This window comes from Amaranthus tricolor, chromosome 14, assembly GCF_026212465.1.
Source record: "Amaranthus tricolor cultivar Red isolate AtriRed21 chromosome 14, ASM2621246v1, whole genome shotgun sequence".
Classification (NCBI taxonomy): Eukaryota; Viridiplantae; Streptophyta; class Magnoliopsida; order Caryophyllales; family Amaranthaceae; genus Amaranthus; species Amaranthus tricolor.
The window spans coordinates 17,345,933-17,368,573 of NC_080060.1; the positions used below are offsets into that span (position 1 = coordinate 17,345,933).

A 22,641-nucleotide genomic window follows, 5' to 3' on the forward strand; every position below is an offset into this window, starting at 1 on the left:
TTCCTGTTGAGGATGATGAGGCTATAGATGCGATGTGGGAGCATTCAAAGTCCACCCAAATTCCCTCTTTGGAGTTATACGTAGAAGAAGTACCATTAGGGAATGTAGTTGCTTCTAATCCAACTCCTACCCCTATGCCTATATTAACTCAGGAAACTGTAAATCCCGTCGTTTCTTCCGCATCTTGTATAGCTGGGGCTCCCTAGCCCTAGGACACTTGTACAGGAGGCTTTGTGGTGCTGCCCATAAGAACGTCAAAGAGATTGCAGGACCACTAGTCATATTACAGGTAATAACAATAACATTTAATTCTCATCAACATTTGGTTAATTACATACTAATTACATTTGCGATCGTTAGCTGTGGGCGTGGGAGCATATTCTTATCAGCCAACCTTACAGAACCGTTGGTCGTGGTGATACTGCTCCTCCACCACAACCAGGCCCAAATATTGCGTACGGTTTGAGGTGGAATTTTGCCCGCCGGACGCGCAAGCACACCGGCAGCGGTCTAGGATTCTACCGAGATCAATTAGACCTCCTACGACCCAACCAGGTAAACATTTCAGTACTCATTAACATTAGTACAATTTAATCAACATATCACTTACCTTTTTCATAACATGTATTTTAGTTTTTGTGGGACCCATACCCAGCGGAAGCCTACGCAGCTGTACCCGAACACTCGGGGATTCATTCCGGGGCGTGGAGGGCTTCTGTGCCACTCATATGCTTCGACATTGTCGAAGTACATCTGCCAGAGCGCGTAATGCGCCAATATGGGTTGGTACAAGGCATTCCACCGCCTTGTGACACTGAACCCCAGCTGCACCTAATTTCGCGAAGAAATCAAGCCGGGGCAAACTGGATGGAGATCAACGGGCGCCACATCGCTCGTTGGGATCATAGACTTGAGCTGCTGGCACAAGGTGCGCTGATCGATGTTTTCGGCGCACCTACTACACCTGACTATATGCCGTGGTTCCTCTCCATCACGCGCCGATGGATGACACCATGTGCCATCTTTAAAGCAGCACATTACGCACCTGCTGCGCCTACGATGACCCAATTTGTAAGTCTTCATTTGCATTTATTTGATTAAGTTGCCAATTAAATAATAAAATGTTACATTATCTAAATATTAATTGCAGGCACAAGATGCGGCAGACGTGATGCGGTACAGCCAGGAGGAGCCGGTGAGGGAGATTGCGCATGGCATGCTCTTCGGCTCGCAGTTCCAGCACTTCATACCGGAAGTCGCTGCTCAGCACTCACCGACTACCTCCCATATGCACATGGCATGCTCTCCTTCTTATGACTACCATTTGGAGGAGATGGATCATTCATATCCCGTTGACGCTGCGGGGACCTCGCAGGCTGGGCCATCACACCCATCACAGTACCAGTCCTCTCCACTGCAAGAGCGTCACGCGAACGCCTCTTTTTATCGTAGGAGGCGAAGGAGACCAACTCAGTTGGATAAGGTAGATGAGGGTTCGTGAGCGTTAACGATTACCTTTTGTGTATTTGGATCGACTATGTACATATATATATATATTTTAATTGACTTGTATATTTCACACATTTGTATATATTTAGTTGTATATACATGTTTAATTACTTTATCATAGCCCCAAAACTTTGACTTATGAATGATCGGAGTTTTGGCGATGAATCATGCCGCCTTAAAGATACATCGACTTGTAATTACCTATTCTAATGTCTCTAGTGCAATTACAACAAACAACAACTCAAAAATAAAGGAAAAAAAATTAATTAGTTGTTCGCAGTTACTAACTGCGAACAACTGTTTTGTCTTTTATAACTGTTCGCAGTTAATAACTGCGAACAGCTCCAAACCATAGGTCTGGAGTTTTCACGCTTAGTTTTGGAAAAATTTTGAATTATCGTTTATTCAAGTAAATTTTTTTTTTCGCTCAGCTTTTTCAAAAATTCTGTATTATGAGCCATTTAAAGTTTGGGCCTGGACCGTATATAATATTGAGAATTTGAAAAAAATAAGACATTTGAACAACTTAATTCCCAAAATAAGCTCCGTGAAAGCTTATTTCCCAAAATAAGCGTCAGTACATCCAGACCAGTGCTTTGGATAAGTCGCTGTTAGTAACAGCGAAAGAAGAAAAAAAAATTAAAATGCCTTAGTCGCTGTTACTAACAGCGACTAAGGCATTTTATTTTATTTTATTTTTTTTATGAAGTAAAGTAGCCGTTGTTAATTAGAAAAATAGCCGTTAGGAATTTGAAAATAGCCTATGATGTTCTATAAATAGCTCCATCATTTCCCATATTTCATTATATCAATTCTACATCATTCTTCTTCTCTTAATTTCTAAAGGTAACATTATGTATTATGTTAGTTTTACTTTTAATTTTTAAATGTTAATATAATTTTTGAAAGTTCACTTACGTTACTATATTATATGTATTATGTAGATGTCAAAGGAGCATTATATTGAAGAGCTTTGTGATTGTGGTTATGAAGTTGAGATTAATACAGATTGGAGCGACTTCGATCCAGGGCGTGAATTTATTGCTTGCCCTTTCTACTTGGTTGACGGATTAGGATGCACATACTTTAGATGGATTGTTCCGGAGGGTACAAAATGGCAGAGAGACTTAATAATACGGCTTGAAAGGAAAAAAAAGAGCTCAAAGATGAGGTATTTAATCTAAAGAGACAAATGGATGATATGGCGCATAGGAAAGAAGAGATTGAAAGGATTATGAGAAAGTTTAAGAATCCTTCTTAGTTAGCGACGGTAGTTTAACTTAGCGAGTGAAGTATGTAATTTGGTATGAATTTGTTGAACATGATTGCAATTGTGTTGAATGTCCGATAGCAACATCCCTATTTGAATATGATTGGTTGTTTGTTTTTGATTAAATTCGTACTACATTCTTGGCAGAATGATTCGTCGCCGAAAATTCTGAGTACTTAACATCATTTCATTGATAATAAACGTTTGATAATACGATTAAAATATATACATGTACACATATATTACAAAGTATACACAAAAGTAAATATGTTACAAATTCTGAATATGTACAAGTGTTGAATATATACAAAATGTCACTAATCTTCAAAATATACAAACACTATTGTAATGCTAATCCTCCTCCTGTACCCTGTCTAATTGTGACGGTTTACGATGCCTCCTACGATAGTAAGATGCAGTCGCATGACGCTCGGGTAGGGGAGGGGATTGATAGTGTGATGATGTGGCACCCTGTGAGGACCCGGCACCGTAGTCCGGGCACGTTAAGTCAACCTCCTCAAAATGAACGTCGGCATGATGAGGAGAAGAACCGCACTCGTACATAGTGGTGTCGGGCGCAGTCAATTCCGGAATGAATTGTTGAAACTGCGTCCCTCAAAGTATGCCTTGGGCAATCTCCCGTACGGGCTCCTCTTGGGAGGAGCTGATGACTGATGCAATGCCCTGTGCCTGCAGTAAGACTTAAGTATTAATGAAATGTTTAAAGTGTAAGTTGTATGGATAATAATCAATGTTGAAGAATACTTACAACGTTCCTACAAATATGATACAATCTAACAGCGTCCAACAAGGCATCCTTGTTATCAAACATCATACCCTTTTGAAACTCTCCTTCGTCGGTGTAGGTTGTATCAAAAGCCCAAGACCTCCAAGAGTTGTCCTCAATGTGTTCATCTAGAGGGGGAACCAGTGCATAGGGTGTAGGGGCAACAATTGTTGAAATGTTTCCTAAAGTCATGTCATTAGCTAGAGCCTCCTCGTCAACACCCACATCATCCTCAGAAGGAGCTTCAACGAATTCATTACTCTCACTAATAACATCATCCCAAGGCTCATTTGTATCTTCTAAGTTACAAGTATCATCATTTGTGACTTGAAATTCACTTTGATTGGGTTCATTAGAAGGATAAGAGGAAGATGGCATAAAGGGATTTTGAGTTTCTTGGGTAAGGAAGGGCGTATGAGAAGGAGCAGAAGGAGTTATATTCATGAATGCATTTGTTTCCACAACATTGATATCTTCATTCCCTAGGGGTACCTCTTCTACATATAACTCTAAAAAAGGACTAGGGGTAGACCTTGAATATACCCACATTGCATCGATAGCCTCCTCATCCTCAAGCGGAAAAGCTAACAAATCTCCACTAAGATTGTACTTAAAACTTAAATTGACAGTACTTCTTGTAGTGTCAATGCCAATCCTAGAGCATATAAAATGTTTAAATTCATTCAAATCCATGTATGAATTGCATGCAAACAGTTTACGTCTTCCCCCCAACATACTTAACATTGTTACTGGTTGATCGAATTGATGACTTTAGTTAAAGGATTGAATGTGATTTTGTGATTTTAATGGAGGAAAAACGAAGGAGAACTTGTGAAAGCAAAATGTCGTGAACTGGAATGAAGAGGAAGAAGAAATCTGGAAAATTTAAATGGCCTAAGTCGCTGTTACTAACAGCGACTTAGGCCTTTTAATTTTTTTTTCCTTCTTTCGCTGTTACTAACAGCGACTAATCCCAAACCACAGCTTTGGATGTACGGACGCTTATTTTGGGAAATAAGTTTTCACGGAGTTTATTTTGGAAAATAAGTTGTTGAAAAGTCTTTTTTTTTCAAATTTTCTATAATATTCTTATAAAGGCCCATCTGTTACGCTGTGTCTCAAGCTAGGTTATATAGGAAAGTTCTTCCCTACCAGCTACAAATCTGGTAACAAAGAGTTGAGTAGTGGGAAAGCCTCAAAAAAATCAGTAACAAAATAACTATCAACGATAATGGCAAACTAAAAACTCTCTCTGTCCCTTTGACTTTACACCTTAAGACTCGAAACTCTCACAAATTTTAGTTTTATAGCCCAAACTAAAAAAGATAGAGAGGAAACCTACTTTAAACCACAGTAAGATAGATTACATTTTACTGGAAGAAAGAAATTGTTAGATATTTTTAATTTTTATACAGATTATAGATTACAGATTACATATTATTATACATTGCATTTAGAGGTGTTCATTCAGGTCATCGAGTCGGTTTCGGACGGGTGTAATTCGGCTCGGTTGGTTTTCGAATCGGTAAATTTTCGGTTGTATACAACAACGGGTCATACTCGAGTCAGATCGGTTGGTTACGGGTCGGTTTAACAACGGTTGTTCGCATTATCGGGTTCAAACAGGTTTGTTATCGGTTGAAATTCGGGTCGCGTGTCAATCGAGCTCGGGTTGTCATTGGTCTTACATTAGTTCGGTTTTTTCGGGCACAAATCGGGTTCGAGCTTTATTTTTCGAGTAGTTATCGGTTACGGACAACTATCGATCGGGTCAATATCGAAATAAGTTAATAGTCGGGTTTTTAATTGATGTATGCTCATTTTATGGCATATCAATTTATTTCAATTAGTTTATATATATATATATATATATATATATATATATATATATATATATATATATATATATATATATATATATATATATATATATATATATATATATATATATATATATATATATATATATATATATATATATAAAAGACTATTATTTAATAATGCATCATGTTGCTAATTTTGATAATTGATTAAATATTAAAACTCGATAATCGAAACTCGATTTGTTGGAATGAATAAGAATAATCTAAACTATCTCATAGGCTAATAGAATATACATTACTCTATTACACTAATAATCGATTGTTTTTCTAAGTTTGATAATTGAAACTTATTATATATAATAAAGTGAATTAGATTAATCAAGATAACCATTTTATATGATATTATGTATTTATACTTATTAGTGACCTTGAATACTTTAAAATAATAAATCTATTACACTAATAGTTGATCGTATTTAATTTAAAACTTAATAATGTTCGGAACTAGACCTATTGAAGTGAATGAAACTAATACAAACTATCTTATAGAGTTATAGTTACAGTTACAGTTACAAATTATCATTGACAGTTAACTCGATGCTATTACTTATTAGTTATTACTTAATACTGATATTGAATACTCTAAAGTAATTTATAAGCTATTAATAATCGATCGTAATTCATTTGTCGTAATTCGATTTATTAAAGACTTATAGTAAATGAGACTAGTACTCCACCTTTTTTGTTACTTTGAATTAAATAGCCTAAATTATGAAATTTTACCAAATTCAATAATAAAAATATTTAATATTTGATATAAAATATTTATATTACTCAAATAAATTATTTTAGATTAAGATAACTAATTGTCCAATTTGATGAATATATTACTCAATTGATACATTACTTGCACAAAATGTTATTGGTTATTTGGATAGCATACGGATAAGGTGTTTTAGCCGTTGGATTATAATGCTAATATCAAATCAGCGGTCAACAACGTGCCACGTCACCGTCATTTGATAAAAAAGGATTTTGGTTCCTTTCTTCATCCTGTAACAGCAACATTCCCAAATCCCGCTCCAATAAACCCTAATTCAACTCTCTCTTCTTCATCCTCTCACTGAACCGGCGACCCTCTTACAATCCCATCTGTTCTCCTCCAATCCGGCCGGTAGAACACGTTCATCTCCGGCAGACAGTTTTGGTGAACCTCCATCATCAGGTCCAATAGATTCAGAAGCTAGTAATCATGAATCCGCAAGTCCAGAAACTCAACTTTCATCCTCTCCTCAAGAATCTGAACAATTATGTAAATTAACACACATCGGTAAACAAGGCGAGGCACAGATGATGGATGTCTCTCTAAAGGGATCCACCAAGAGAACTGCCATTGCTAGCTGCAAAGTGTTATTGGGAAAGACGGTGTTTGATTTGGTCTCAGCAAATCAGTTAGCCAAGGGAGATGTTCTTGGTGTGGCAAAAATTGCAGGATTAATTGGGGCAAAGCAGACAAGCAACCTCATCCCTCTTTGCCATAACATTAACCTGTCACTTTTTGTGGTGATTCTATAGAAAGTTTGGTCTTTCAATTTGTTGTTGTGCGCCTTCTTTCACCTCCTATTCAAGGTCATCATTGAGAAAATATTGAACAAAGAATAAATCGAGTTACTGGAGAATATTGTCTTTCTTAGTTCAACTTTTTATAATTATGTTTATCTTTTCTTATAGTACTTCTCTGATGTTTGGTGGAAAATTTTGATGTAAATGTTAGGACAATCGTGCGACAAGGCTAAATTGATGCAGAGGTATCCCATTTTAAGTTTTTGCTACATAGTTTTGTATTAATTTGTTTTTCTGAAGTTCGTAGCAGTGGCGCACCAGACAGTATCATTGGTATGAGAGACTTGATTGTAAGATTGTAACTGCTGATGTTTACCTTCAATATGAGAAAAGGTGAGATGCTCCCGCAATGCTTGGCGGTCCATAGGGGCCAAGGATGTTGAGACTACAGAAAATGTTCAGCTACGTAAGCTTTACAATGTTTCTCCACCCATCCACACGTTGTTTGAGCTAAGGCGCGATCCTTGTTTTCTTTGATTGTATCAGGAGATGTCGTTATGCCAACGCTCATTGTCATATATACTTTTTATTTACATTAAATTTCTTTGGGATTTAGTGATGGTTTCTGCACACCTTTTTCCGTCCAGCGGATCTCCACACCTAATTCATGCAGCTTGCTTATACCTTCTTCAAGTTCTCCCGTAGTACCACCATCTGCGCACACACTAGCTTCTACCACGCTTTCTGTCATCTCTGCTCTTTTGATCTCCTCTCTCAAATTAATAATTTGCCTCTAAATTAATGACTTAACTCTAGCCACTTACCCTCATAACCTATTATTAGAAGTTGGATGAACTCACGAGATTATTAATTAATATGCTTGTATAGTTGTATGATTAATGTGTTTTGCATCTTCAATAAGAAAATATCAAAGCAAATATAGAAGTTGAAGATTTGATAACCACATTTTACTAACTTCTTGTAAGAACAAGTCTTCAAGAAAGTGGAGTTTTGTTAGTAAAAACGGAAGATAATTATTTTAAATAAATGTTATAAAATATAATTTTTTTTCAAGATGAATTGATTCTCTCTTCTCCTTAATTGTAGGGATTATCTATATGATACTCTGATTTGAGAAAAAAAAGGTTTAAACTAACAAAACTTAGCTTTTCGCAAATTCTCCATTAAGACGGTATCGACAGTTTTAAATTGAGCTAAATAGCTCAACTAAATATTAATCAAAACATTTACTTTTGTACTTCAAATTCTCACTTTAAGTTGTTTAATACTTAATACGTCATTTTGTAAGTTAAAATTAACATTTTGGATATTCAAACACCCATTTCGTTGTTCAAAAAACCATATAGCTAGTAATTTTCTCAATGTGAGACAATCACATACAAGAGTTGCTCAAACTCTTTCGCTCTAAAATTTAATTTATAATTGATCCTATTTCATTCAAACTCTTTATTTTATAGTTATCATTTAAATATTATAAATATTGTCGTCTAATTTCTCCAGCTAAATTACTAATAATTTTCATTTCATTCCCATTTCCCACCAATACACAACTAAAGCTGCAACTTGATGTTCATGTGAAGAACCAATTGCTAATATAAACCTTAACCGGACCCGATTGTGGTGTGAAATTGAAGTTTAACTTTGCTAAATATAATCATATCATAAATCAAAAATATTGAAAGCTTGTAAAAGACATGGTAACGTATAAGTTAGAAGTGAAAACCAATTAAACTCAAGCAAGTAAATCACCTTTTACATCAGAATCATTCAAGCCATTAAAATAACTATATAATCTTGTTGATTGAATGTTAATTTTTGGGGTTAAAAACTTGATATTTGTATATTTACATTAGGTGATGTATAAGTGATAGATGTAAATTTTTAGGGTAAAAAACTTGATATTTATACATGTTAATTTGGTGGATGTATAAGTGATGGATGTAAATTTTTGGGGTTAAAAACTTAATATTTATATATTTATATTTGGTGGATGTATAATTAGAAAACTGAAATTGGACCTAATTTGCTAAAATTAGGTGAAAAATTGATTCGGATTTATAACAATTCGATTAACAATCGGTTCGGGTTGGTATCAGTTCGGGTTAAAAACAGTTCGATTAATAATCGATTCGGGTTAAAAACAGTTCGATCTTAATCGGTTTTAGTCAGGTTGCATTCGGTTACGTGCATAATTCGGGTCGGATTTGACTCGGGTCGATCACTGTTCAGTTCGGGTAACATCGGTTAAGGTTTATATGTCGGTTATAAAATTCGGTTGCAGTTCGAGTTCGATTTTGCCCTTTTCGGTTATCAAACGGTTCGAGTGAAGTATCGGTTCGGGTAATTCCGGTTCGGTAAACCTAAAAAACTTACATTTTTTCGGGTAGGATAATTTTCGATTCCGAGTCAGATTTTCGGGTCGTGTTTTTTTGAACAGCTCTAATTGCATTATTATTATACAAATTACAGCACGTTTCACATTGCATATTATTGTACATATTGCAGCAGGGATGCATTATAAAATATGAATAGAACAATTGCTTAATTTTTTTTTCTTCTTTTTTTATGAGATATTTTTAATTCTTATAAAGTGTTAAGAATACAATCGGGTACCCGGTGTTTCGACCCGATTTATCCAAGTACCTGCCCGATTTATCCAAGTACCTGATATCCAGGTACCAGGATAAATCGGGACGGGGCATTAAAATAGATACCCGACTAACCAGGTACCCAAAATGCCGGATACCCGGTTATGAACACCCCTAACTGTATATCGCTTTTACCACTATAAATAAGCATTATTCGAAGGATTTACTACTACCGACAGTCACCAACTTGTTGAAGGATGCAACCTAGTAGAGGCTCATGGATAAAACATTCGCAACTCAGAGGAAGGAGAATTTAAAAGTCTAAGTGAATGAATCAATCGCGAAAAGTAAGACTAAAGGAGATATGATAATTGATCTCTAAGAAACATTCGATAGCATGAGGAGGCATAACATGAAGTTGAATCCTAACAAGTGTGTGTTTGGATAAATTATGGTAAATTCTTTGATTTTTCAGTCAGCTAGGGAAAACTTGATGCAAATTTAGCAACCGTGCTAGCTTTTGTAGGTCTGGCTAAGCCTAGATGCAACATGCAAAAAAGATGTGATGTAGTTGACATGCATGATGGCAGTCCTATCCAACTTCATTGCTCGATCAGTAAGGAAGATCTTTCATTTTTCAAAACCTTTATAGGAAAAAAAGATGTTACTTAGGAAGTGAACGAAAAAGGTGTTCTTAGAGTTACAACAAACATTTTTACAACTGGCCCACTCTAGCTTGCTTAGCAGCTGGTGAACACCAATATTTGTATGTTACGATTAACCAGACTACAATTGTGTTGTGCTAATCAAGAAAGAGAATAAAGTCTAGCTACCAATATACTTTATTAGTAAAACACTGCTAGTTGTTGACATAAGATAAACACTGATTGAAAAGTTAGCCTACGACATTGTAATCACAACCAGGAAGCTTGAACCTTATTTCGTTGCATGGTAATTCATCATCATCCCCAGTGTATCCCGCTCATAGAAACTATGAACAGGGTCTAGGGAGGGAAGAACGACGACAATTCATACCTATAGAGGAGAGTGCGGTCAAAGAGTTCCTCAGCTCGAGAAAGATCTTGAAAGAGAGAGAAACAACCATTTTTGCAATAATAATATGTTAAAATAACCCTAAAACTCCCCAAAAATGGTGTTTTAAGAAGGGGAAATAAAATGGGGATAATCAAAGTATATGAAATTGGAATGAGAATTACGTGAAAGTAGTTAAAATGTTGAAAAAACTTGAAGGATGTTGAAGCCTGAATGAAAATGGTGTTTGCGATTGGTTGAAGGTTGAAGAGGAATGAAAGACTTGAAAATAGTGAGATCTCTGAATGAATGAAGAAGCTTGAAAATAGGTTTGTAGGTTGAAAACTTAAAGATATTGAAAATGGTGAGAATTTCGATATGCAAACTTGAATTTTCAGATAAAAAGGATATTGTATCCTTGAGGCGCAAATATAGCAATCAAATTATATTATATGTCGCGGTTCCTTAAGAACCGTAGCATATAATGACATTATATGTTGTGGTTCTTATTGAACCGCAACATATATGTTTTTTTTAATTTCGCCTAATACTTTTATGTTGCGTTATAGATTGAACTATAACATATGAGATTTGGTGGATAACTTTTTTCTACTAGTGATTTCATTTAAAACAACCAACAACAAAGTTGAGTATGAAGCATTAATTGTTTGGTTACAATTATGATGGACACTCGAAGCCAAGTATGTCAACGTTGAAACTAATTCACAGGTCATAGTAAATGAAATTTTGTGGAAGCCCGTAAAGAAGATTTCTGAACATAAGATGGAAGTTACTGAAATGCATATGGTGAGGTGGATGTGTGAGCACACATTGATGGATCGAATTAGGAACCAAGAGTTCAAGGACAAACTAGGGCTACCCTATTTCTGGAAAAATGCACGAAAATAGATTGAGGTGGTTTGGACATTTGCAGAGAAAGATTTTAGACACCCCTGTGAGGAAGGTAGAAAGCATTATAGTAAAGGGTAAGAGGAGTCGAGGAAGACCCAAGAGAACTTGAGATGAGCAAATAAAAGTTGACTTGCATGAGTTAAACCTCTCTGAGGGCTTGACTAGGGATAGGGGTAGTTGGAGACGGCATATCCATGTTTTAGACTACTGATGTCCACTTAGATTACCTTTTGGTGTTCTTTCCCTCCCGCTTCTCTCGTTTCTTTATTATTAGTTTTTTTGTTTTCTTTTTATGTAGTTGGTTCTACTTATTTATTTTATTTATAGGCTTTTAATTTATCTTTCCTGTATAGTTACGTCTCTTTATTTTCTCGAGCCGGGGGCTCCTTTGTCCGCGCTCTCCTTTATAGGTATGAGTTGTCGCCGTCCTTTCCTCTCAAGACCCTGTCCATAGTTTTTTTTGAGTGGTAACACTGGGTAGGATGATGTTGATGATGATAATGATGAGGCCAAAGTGATCACTACAAAAATATACCTAACAAAAGTGAAGGGGTTCATTTCAAAAGTTGAGTATTTACAATTTAAGAGGCTCTCAAAGCCTTTTACAAACTAAAAAGCTCAAATATCCAAGACTTAAAAGAGATTTATTCTGGTAGAGTTGAAACAAATAAGTGTCATCCATGAAAATGCTACCTCAATCTTAAATCTCAACAAAGAAAACCTTCCAAACTTGATGAAGCGAATTATGTAAGCTACAAGCTAGAAAGCATCCTAGCCTGAGCAACTAGGTTAAAAATAATTTCATCTATTACCACCTGGTGGATGGAGAGTTACTCAACAAAGAAAAAATAGATCTGGTACTTAATTGCGTAACCCCAAAGGAAGCTAATTATATCCGGAAGGAAATATATGAAGATTGTTGTGGGCATCATTTGGTGTCAGATCTCTGGCCTATAACGCAATAAGGATAAGTTAACATTGGGTAACTAGTCTGTATGATGCTAAGAATCTACTTAAAAATGTGAAAAGTGCAATAAATTTGCTCCAAATATATCCTAGCTAGCCAAGGATTCAAAGTACATGAAGAACCTAATGTCATTTACGCAGTGGGGACTGGACTTTTTGGGACCACAAGCAGACAATAATAGGAGTAGTTGGTGACTACTTCGCAAAGGGTATTGAGGTAGAATCACTTTCCTTGACAATACCTAAGAGAGCAGAGAAGTTTATCCAGTAAAATCATAACTACGTTCGAACTTCTAAGTGATAGCATATGCCTGTGTATGAAATTTCCAATGCTATGGGCTAATAGAGGCTAACAAAACGCAAATCCAACATGGAGTTCAAAAGAAGCTTGATGACACAAAGACGAAATGGGTTGAAGATGTTTATGATACCCTATGGTCACTCATAACCACCTAAAAGGAAGTAACTAGGCAAACCCCATTTAACCTTTTTATAAGACTGAAGCACTCCTCTTAGTGGAAATATGCATTTAAACTATACAAGCCCTCCACTAGGATATCCAAAATGAGCAGTCAAGATTACTGGATCTAGAACTGTCAAAATGGTTACCTAGCAAAATAGGATAGCCAAAATGTACTGACTGGAATGTCATGATGAGGACTTTCCAAATTAGAATTTTGGTGCTAAGGAATGCAAAAGAAACCTAAAGAATGTGTGTGGTAAGCTATATGAGAAATGGGAAGGTCCTTAGATCATCAAAGAAGATTTTGATAATGGTGCTTAACTTAGCACCTTCATGCAATAGAATTAAGGAATAAGTGGAATGTTAAAATGCTTTAAAAATATTATGTTTAGTTTATTTGTAAGTATTTATATTTTTATCATTCTTTAATTAATAGAAATCATATCGTTTTGAGAAATATCAAAAGTCTAAGTAAATTTCTACAATCCAGAAGCATGGAAATATTAAAAGAACATCCATGCTAGGTATAAGACTTAATAAAGCCAAAGGTTACCTAGCAAACCTAAATCGATTCATAGAGATTGACTATATGGTTTGAAACCTTTTAGTGATCCACGTAGTTGAAGCTGGAACACCTAAGATGGATCAATATAATGGGACGCTGGTAATCTAGTTGGCACACGAATTCTACTAGACTCAAAGAGCTATCCAAACCTACTAAGACCAGCAGATTCAGGTCCTTAATAGTATTGCCAAAAAATTTAAATAATTCTTAATTGGCTCTCTATAGTCTACGTAGCCTAGAAAGACAAGTAGACTAAAAGGGGGCAAGGCAATGGTATACAAGAAAATAAAATCAAACAAAAGAATATAATTATACAATGAAATGTGAGAAAAATGATGCTCAAGCTACTATGATATAACTTGTAAATCTTTAGAAGGCTGGGAACTAAAAGCAGATCAGTTGAAGCTTCATTTTTCTGCATTGACACCTTGGCTTTCACTCGTACACGAAAAAGTACCTCAGCCGAAAGATTAGGCTCTACCTTATCATGATCAAGATCCGGATAAACTAGAAAGAAGGCTTTTGCAGCAAGCCACAAACTAATATCTCCAGCTTCTTGTACAGACTTGGCAGCCTGACTATAATAATGAGCCTTAATTGCATCCTTAGTTATAGGCTTATAGCTTTGGCTTGGCTGTGAAAACCCTTCCTCTACTTCTCTAGCTTGAAGTCCTCCCCCTCCTACACTGTGATGCACTGTTTAAATCTATGAATGTCAACCACAAAGTTCTAGTGAAGGGTCCGTTGGGTTTTAACCAGAATTCTTAAATTAGTTAGTTGAGTCTTGAGATGTTGGTATTTATTTTCTTCCTGGTTCTTGTCCTTTTTGGCTGTAGACAATGACTCCAAGAGAGTAGATAGCTTGTCACGAAGTTTGATCGTCTCCGTATCGGCATGATCTGGTTTTTATGCTAACTCACCATCCTTAACCTAAAGGTTGCGAATGATCTCATCCTTGATGGCTAGATGAGACTAGTATTTTTCCATGTTAAACGTAACCCTGCACAACTCCAATCCCGGTTTATTTGCTTCTTAAACCTTCATTGCTAATGCAACCCCTATGCTTCTCTAAGTATGTTCAATGTCCACCTTAAATTCCAACATAGAAGACTCTAGTTTTGACAAGCTAGATTTCACATACTAGGAACATAAAAAAATTAATGTTAGTAAATGTTCTGAAATATGAAGATGAATGAAGCTGCCAAAAACTAGTTCCTCACCTTAGAACAGTTCTTATATTAGCTAAAAGGAACTTGATCAAGTTTAACTAGGGTAAAGACAGCAAGAAGACGGCTCTTGCTGGGAAAGCAAGTTAGAAATTTACGCACCGTTATCACATAAGAACAACGGTCATTTTGCTCTTTTGTTTCCAAGGGATTAGGAATAGAGGATTCTTTCAATTAGTGTTCAGAAGAAGATCCTAGGTTTTCCTGGGTAATCATTGACATCTGACTTCGTGCTGTAGTTGCAAGAGGAATTCATATTGGAGTGGGAAGTATGGAGGAAGTGACTATGGGAGCTGTGACCTCAACTTTTGTAGCAGGGACCAACTCATGATGGGGAGCTAGGGATTGAGCTCCCCTAATCTGGATGAAATAGTATTTGTCCCAGATCCTCCTAAATGCAACAATAGGATAAAAATAAAAAAGTTAAAAAATTATCATCCACATCATTCAGGTTAGGTGGCCAAATACCCAACATCATGCTCTGGCCAAAACCACAAAACACAACATAAGGAAGAGTTTTACAAAGAAGGTCAATCGTCCCTCTAGATATACATGAAAAGACTGCCTCAAAAAATTGGAACGGTCCTCATTAGTTTAAAAAGGAAGAAAAGGGAAATCTATTGAATGGTCTTCCTATTCTAGTTGATTACATCAATACCCACCAAGGGGGCATCATACTTAGCATCTTAGTAAAGGAAAGAATTAAGTCTTCAAACTCCACTCTTGTGGGATGGCTTTCTTGGTTTAAATAAGCTCCTTTGACATTTCTTGTTCTTTCTTGTGTCTCATAATCCTTCTAATGCTCTCTACATTTAGCATACATGCTTTAGATTTGATCTGTAGGATAAAATGTTTTAGAGATCAATCTCTCCTGCACATTCAAAATCAACAAGACAAGTGTAAGTTCTTGAGAATTGGAGGAAAACAAGAAGAAGTTATTATGAAATTAAGAGAATAATAAAAAAATGTAACTGTAACGCTCCCGACAACGTCACAAAAAACTTGATGTGATATTTTTATACTAAGCCCATAGTGTAAATATAGTTGTTCGTCTAACACAAGATTTTAAAAATCTTTGCTACTCTAGATGTTACACAGTTAAAGAAAACAACATATGATTGACTTTTGTAACTAAACTACTGAAAATTTTAATCTAAATGAATTTGAATTGCAAGTGTTCATGGTGCATACTCATATATGTTACACCCCGTATTAAGCTTTAGAAATGGTTATTAGAATACTCATATAGACAAGGTGCATCTTCTTTTTATAGGAGCCTATTTGCTAAGAACTCCACAGTTAAGCGTGCTTGGTAAGAAGCAATCTTAGGATGGATGACCTCTTGGGAATTTTTCCTAGATGCCCACAAGTAAGGCCAAAATGCGCTAAAAAGACATGTGTTTGCCTATGGGGCCAGTCTATAGTCTCCATGGATAATCACCAACGGTATGATGGAACAAGGTATTATAAGTGGTATCAGAGCAACTCTGCGACCATGGCTGATTATGTGTTTAGTGCACCTAGGAAGAGAAAAAAGATCTTAAAACTAAGTCCATCGAGGACATTGAATTCCTAAGTAGAGGTGAGTGTGATACCCTTTATTGAGCTTTAAAAAAATTGTTAGATTACTCATATCAACAAGGTGCATCTTATTTTAATAAGAGTCCTTTTGCTAAGAATTCCATACTTAAGCGTGCTTGGTGGAAAGTAATTTTAGGATAAGTGACCTTCTGGAATGTTTTCCATGGTGGCACGAGTGAGCCTAAAGTGCGCTGAAAAAGCTTGCATTTGTCTATGCAGTTAGTCTACAGTATTTAAGGGTAGTCACCGACACATTGTTTTTAGAAATATGATTTGACACGGGCATTAACATTATAAAAATTTAAGAAAACAATACAAAGCCTAAAGTTAAGTCTTAACAACTATTAAAATAACACAATCCAATATCCAATATGATGGAACGTGAATTATGCTAGACTCAAAGAGCTACCCACACCTACTAAGACCAAAAAATTCAGGTGCTTGATGATATTGCCAAAAAACTTAAATAATTCCTTATTGGCCCTCTATAGTCTACGTAACCTAGAAAGACAACTAGACTGAAAGGGGGCAAGGCAATGGAATACAAGAAACCAAAACCAAAGAAAAAAATATCAATATACAATGAAATGTGTGAACAATTATGCTCAAGCTACTATGATATAACTAGAAAATCTTAGAAGGCTGGGAACTAAAAGCAAGATCGGTGGAAGCTTCATTTTTCTACGTTAACACCTTGGCTTTCGCTCATACATGAAAAATTTCCTCCGCCGAGAGATTAGGCTCTAACTTATCCCGATCAAGATCCGGATAAGCTAAAGAAGGCATTTGCAACAAGCCACAAACTAACATCTCCAGCTTCTTGTACAGACTTGGTAGCCTGACTATAATAATGAGCCTTAGTTGCATCCTTAGTTATAGCTTTGGCTACGCTGTAAAAACCCTTCCTCTACTTCTCCCGCTTGAAGTCCTCCCCCTCCTACACTATGATGCACTGTTTAAATCTAGTAATGTCAGCCATAAAGTTTCGGAGAAGGGTCCGCTGGGTTTTGATCTGAATTCTTGAATTAGTTAGTTGAGTCTTGAGATGTTGGTATTTATGTTCATCCTAGTCCTTATCCTTTTTGGCTGCAGAGAATGACTACAAGAGAGTAGATAACTTTTCACGAAGTTTGATCATCTTCGCATCAACATGATCTAGTTATTGTGCTAACTGATCAGTCTCAATTAACCTATAGGTCGCGAATGATCTTATCCTTGATGGTTAGATGAGACTTGTATTGCTCCATGTTAAACGTCACCCAGTACAACTCCAATCCCAATTTATTTACTTCATGAATCTTCACAGCTAATGCAACCCCTATGCTTCTCTAAGTATGTTCAATGTCTACCTTGAACTCCAACATAGAAGACTCTAGTTTGGACATGCTATATTTGACATACTAGGAAGACGAAAATTGTGTTGAAATATGAAGATGAATGAAGCTGTCAAATACGATTTCCTCACCTTAGAAAAGTTCTTATATTGGCTAAAAGGAAAATGATCAAGTTGATTTTGGGCAAGGGCAGCCTCATAAGATGTCGCATGACCCTCTAAGACTACAAGAAGATGCCTCCTTCTGGGAAAAGCAAGTTAAAAATTTGCGCACCCTTATCACATAAGAATAAAGATTAGTTTGCTCTTTTGTTTCCAAGGGATTAGGAATAGAGGATTCTTTCAATTAGTGTTGAGCAGAGGATCCTAGGTTTTCCTAGGTAATCACTGACATCTAACCTCGTGCTATAGTTGTAAGAGGAATTTCTGTTGGAGTGGGAAGTATGGATGAAGTCACTATGTTAGTTATGACCTCAACTCTTGTAGCAGAGACCAACTCATAATGGGGAGCTAGGGAACAGGCTACCCTAATCTGGATGAAAGAGTCTTTATCCCAGATCCTCTTGAATTCAAGAATAAAATAGAGATAACAAAGTTAAAAAATCATCATCCACATCATTCATGTTAGGTGGCCAAATATCTAGCATAAGCCAGCTGAATAATTCATGTTTCGTAGCATTATTATTGGAGCACTAACTTTTAACAATAACTTATGGTTAGGAACTCCAGATGCACGTATTGAGTTGAGAAACTCAATTGAAAATGCATCGTTGTTGCTACCATAGTTACTGTTAAATTTTGAAATTGAATCTGAACTCAAGTACAACCTCTCTTCTCCTGGAAAAATTGATAATACATGTTCGTTGACTTTATCAAAAATTTCATTTGTTGGTGCCAGTATTGCCCTATCATAAGTTGATTCGATAATTGTATCCATTGGATCATATGCATCCTTTATCAATAGATCTTCAGGTATGTCGATAGTAGTCTCTCCATTGTTGGGTCCTCCAAGCTTTCTATCCCCAACTTTGAGAATCCATTCTGCAAAATCTCATAGCTCATCAACATTGGCCAATCCTGGTCGCAATCTCATGTTCTTCGTAAGACGTAATACCTTGCACTCATTCCAAATTTTTCAAAAGTTAAGTGCCACGAAGACAATATCTTGTCTTTTACCCTTTGGGATAACCGGAAAAACTTGCCTAAAATCACCACCAAACATAATAACCTTGCCTCCAAAGCTTAACTCGAAAGGCTTACCGTTGGGACAACGAATGGCATCGCGCAAACTCCTATCTAAGGCTTCAAAACGATGCTTGTGAGTCATTGGAGGTTCATCCCAAATTATAAGCTTGGTTCTTTTAAGTAGGCTTACCAACTGACTGTTAGGTTCTATGCCTCTACACATTGAATCTTCAGTTATAGTAAGAGGTATTCCAATTCTTGAATGTGCAGTCCTCCCCTTTGGTAATAACAAAGATGCTATACCACTTGATGCAACAAGAATAAAAGTTTCACCTTTTGATCTTAAGCATGCATGTTGGCTCTCTTAAGTTTTGATGATGACTACACTTAATATAAACAAATGTATTATAGAGATTGTATGCAGGTCGATATCCAATCTTGATAGAGATTGTTGATAGCGTCTATGACTTAGTCTATGAACGTTGTACATGTCAAATGTATCCAAGGAAGTTAGATAAAGAAAATCGCTTAGGATGTCAAATGTAGGCAGGAGGTCTATTGTTCCCAAGTTTAATGATCTGACGTTACTTGTAGATGGAGATAGTGCTTTGTTCCCAAGACTGGAGTCTGGAGAATTTACGTTAGCTGAAAAATTCTGTTAAATATATTTTCTGATTTTTAGTTGATGTATTAGTTAAAATTAATTTGTTGCATTATTTATTTAATAAGTTAATTGGTAAAATATTTTTAAACCACCTTAAATAACCGTACACTTTCTAAGTGTGGAGAAAATCTCTCCTTATTTTTCTCCACATAAATAGGCTTGTATTTTGGATCTAATTAAGAGAAAAACTACTTTTCCTATTCTTAGAAATAATAAACCCTGGCTTTTTACTTGAAAATAAAGCATCCACTTATTTTTCTTAGATCAAAAGAATAAGGAAATTAACCGTGGGTTTTTCTCTTGAGATTCAAGATCCACTTAATTCTCCTTAATCTTAGGAATAAGGATGTAATGGGTAGTTGTTCCTTTTTACTAGCTACATAAACTCCTATATAAAGGGGACTTGTTTATTTTTCAATGGGCGTATGTATGGGACTTGGAGAATCCATACATGAGATATTAAAATTAACAAGAAATATTTTTGTTCCAAAAATTACCAATTAATTTATAATATTTTCTTGTGCAACTCTTTAATTTTATCTTTAGGAATTTATCCTTTGTAAAGGGTTTTTGAGAGAATTTGTTTTACTAGACTTAGGTAAGTCTAGGGGAGAATTAGAGAAGCTTCGAGTGAAGCTAGAGAATTGGAAAAGCTTCGAGTGAAGCTAGAGAATTGGAGAAGCTTCGAGTGAAGCTAGAGAATTTAGAATCTTCGAGTGAAGCAAAAAAAATTTGAGAAGCTTCGAGTGAAGCAAGAGAAAGAGAAAGAGAAGTTGGCCTAGTTATGTGTATTTGTTTTATGTAATTGTAACTGATTGCCTAAAACAAATTGGAGAGTTTTAAAATCCCGAGGGGTCGTGGTTTTTCCTTCTATTTAGGCCTAGACGGTTTCCACGTAAAATTGTGTTGTCTTCTTTTATTTTTTTCGCTTTAAGTTTAAGTTTTAATTCCTCAAAAACAGGTGAAAAACACTTAAACTTATCAAATAACAATTCACCCCCCTCTTGTTGTCGTTCACCATCTCTAACAGGTTCTACAATGCACATAATATCCTCCACATAAATGTCTTTCCAGTTCCACCCTATCTATACAGAAAAAATACACCTCCTTTACTGCTTTCAATGGCTATGGTAATTTCATCATATATCAAGGTTTGCTCTTTAGTCTTCCTTGGAAGTAGCTCAAGCAATTCAGCTTTCAAGGAATCCTTGTCATAATTAAGCTCCTCTTAGATTAGCTTATTCTGACCATCTTTGACGAAAATATCACTTGGACACATCTCATGACATATATTCATCAAAGAGCTTCCGTTCTTTATGAGAATATCCTCATTATCACTAAAGGCATAACACTTCAATTGATCATCCGTGAGGTTCAAATCTATCATGTAAGTGTATTATTTTGATATATTATCAACAATATAATTTTACATTTTAAATAGAAAATATTGATAAAAAGACGGTGAATATATATTACTTGGCATTTGTAATAAACTTCTTTGTTTAATTAACACATCTTCAGACAATAACTTCCATGTGTTATCCCACACATATTCTGGCCTTGATACATTACCGGACATCAACAACATTGCAAATAAGTTCCTCAAATAGATTGTCGATCCCCAAAAACTTACTTAAGTGATTCCATCAATGTATTCCTTATCGTCATCAAGCAGGCCCATGGAATAGCAAGCATCCTTAAATGTAGGATGAATAATTCCATCAACAGTTCTGATATCTTCATATGATGTCGGGCCCTTGACAAAGCTAAGAAGTTTTCTTATATAATAACGTTCGCCACAGCCTGGTGCAACGTGATACAATCTTCCTATTGAGAATCTTCTTTTACGCGGAGTCCATACTTTCCTTTTTCTCTGCCATATGTAACTTCCTAGGAATTCACTGTATAGAAGATTTTGAGCATCATCGTATCATTTGTTACACTTTATCCAAGCCATGAACATTGATCTCTCATTCAACGGCCTTGACATTACATCATTGATTGTGTCATCATCATTGAACACAACAGTAAGCCTTTCTACTGATGGAGTACGATGATGAATCTCAAATCTTAAGATGCGCCAAGAAGCTTCACTTGCGAACACATATCTACAATTATAGTATTCATGAATTTCATCAATTTGAACTAGATAAACCTCTATAATTCTGTTATGTTCCTTGTTGATGTACTTGAAGAGATAATTAATTGCGCGAGATTGGTTACACCATTTGACATTTATATGTACATTGTATTTCAAAATTAAAGATGGATTGTATAGGACAACATATCTATTGTCCACTTCACTACCACTCTTGATTATAGTTACACTAATATCCAACCTCTTGTAACAGGGATAAACATCTCCATCGACAAATGTTTCTTCATTAAACCTTTTAAGAAAGTGTTTAGAACACATTCCATCGCGCATGCAAGGTGATCTTGAGTTTGACAATCCACACGGGCCATTAATCATCAAATATGTCACCAAGGCATACAATGAAGGGTTCTTCTCCTTGTCAGGCATCTCGGCGGAGATAAACTTGTCAATATCAACTGGATTAGAAATCTTATCATCGCGGTGCAAGAACAATACTATATGTGCATGCAGAAGTCCTCTTTTTTGGAATTCAATACTATATACCACTGCAAGAAAATCAAATATAAATTAAAATACATCAAAAATTAATATGAACACTTAAAAAGGATTAATTTGGATTATAACTTACATACAATTACTCTTCCAAACCAATTTTCTTTCTTCAGATCGTTAACCATATTGTCCAACATCATTTTAAAAACTCGAGATAGTATATATGGCCGATCATCTGGACGCAAACCTCTAGAGGTGACAAAAGGGTAATCTCAGGCCACTTTGAGTTACACGTAAATGAAATAAATACATCTAGATACCCATATGTCTTTCATATATCCATAGCATCGTGATATATTTCAGTCATAAACCGCAGACTCTCGAGATATGTAGATGGTAAGATCATACGTCTACTAATTATGTTAGAAGGGCCATCGAAATTGATACAGCACCTTGAAGATTCACATATTTGTCAGCCGTAAGAACATTTTGATTCCTTCTTATTGATAAAAGTCTTTCAGACTCTATCATTGTCTATCCATCGACCAAAAATTGATGGAACA

General features: G+C 35.8%; 1 protein-coding gene across 1 annotated transcript; it reads right to left on the reverse strand.

Annotated features, from left to right (window-relative positions):
* Positions 1–21,121: 21,121 nt before the first annotated feature.
* Positions 21,122–22,278, reverse strand: LOC130799370 (uncharacterized). Its single transcript, XM_057662469.1, has 3 exons — positions 22,215–22,278; positions 21,482–22,131; positions 21,122–21,361 (listed from the first exon to the last, which is right to left on the reverse strand). The coding sequence occupies exons 1-3, from the start codon at positions 22,276–22,278 to the stop codon at positions 21,122–21,124; spliced, it is 954 nt and encodes a 317-aa protein (XP_057518452.1).
* Between the last annotated feature and the right edge of the window lie 363 nt (positions 22,279–22,641).

Bases quoted from the DNA above. Each gene is read 5' to 3' on its own strand.
- LOC130799370 (XM_057662469.1), bottom strand. From the start codon at position 22,278: ATGATGTTGGACAATATGGTTAACGATCTGAAGAAAGAAAATTGGTTT. The intron at 22,132-22,214 runs GTAAGTTATAAT...ATTTTCTTGCAG, and splicing joins GTTTGGAAGAGTAATTGTAT to TGGTATATAGTATTGAATTC. The intron at 21,362-21,481 runs GTAATGTCAAGG...TACATATGGCAG, and splicing joins ATGATGACACAATCAATGAT to AGAAAAAGGAAAGTATGGAC.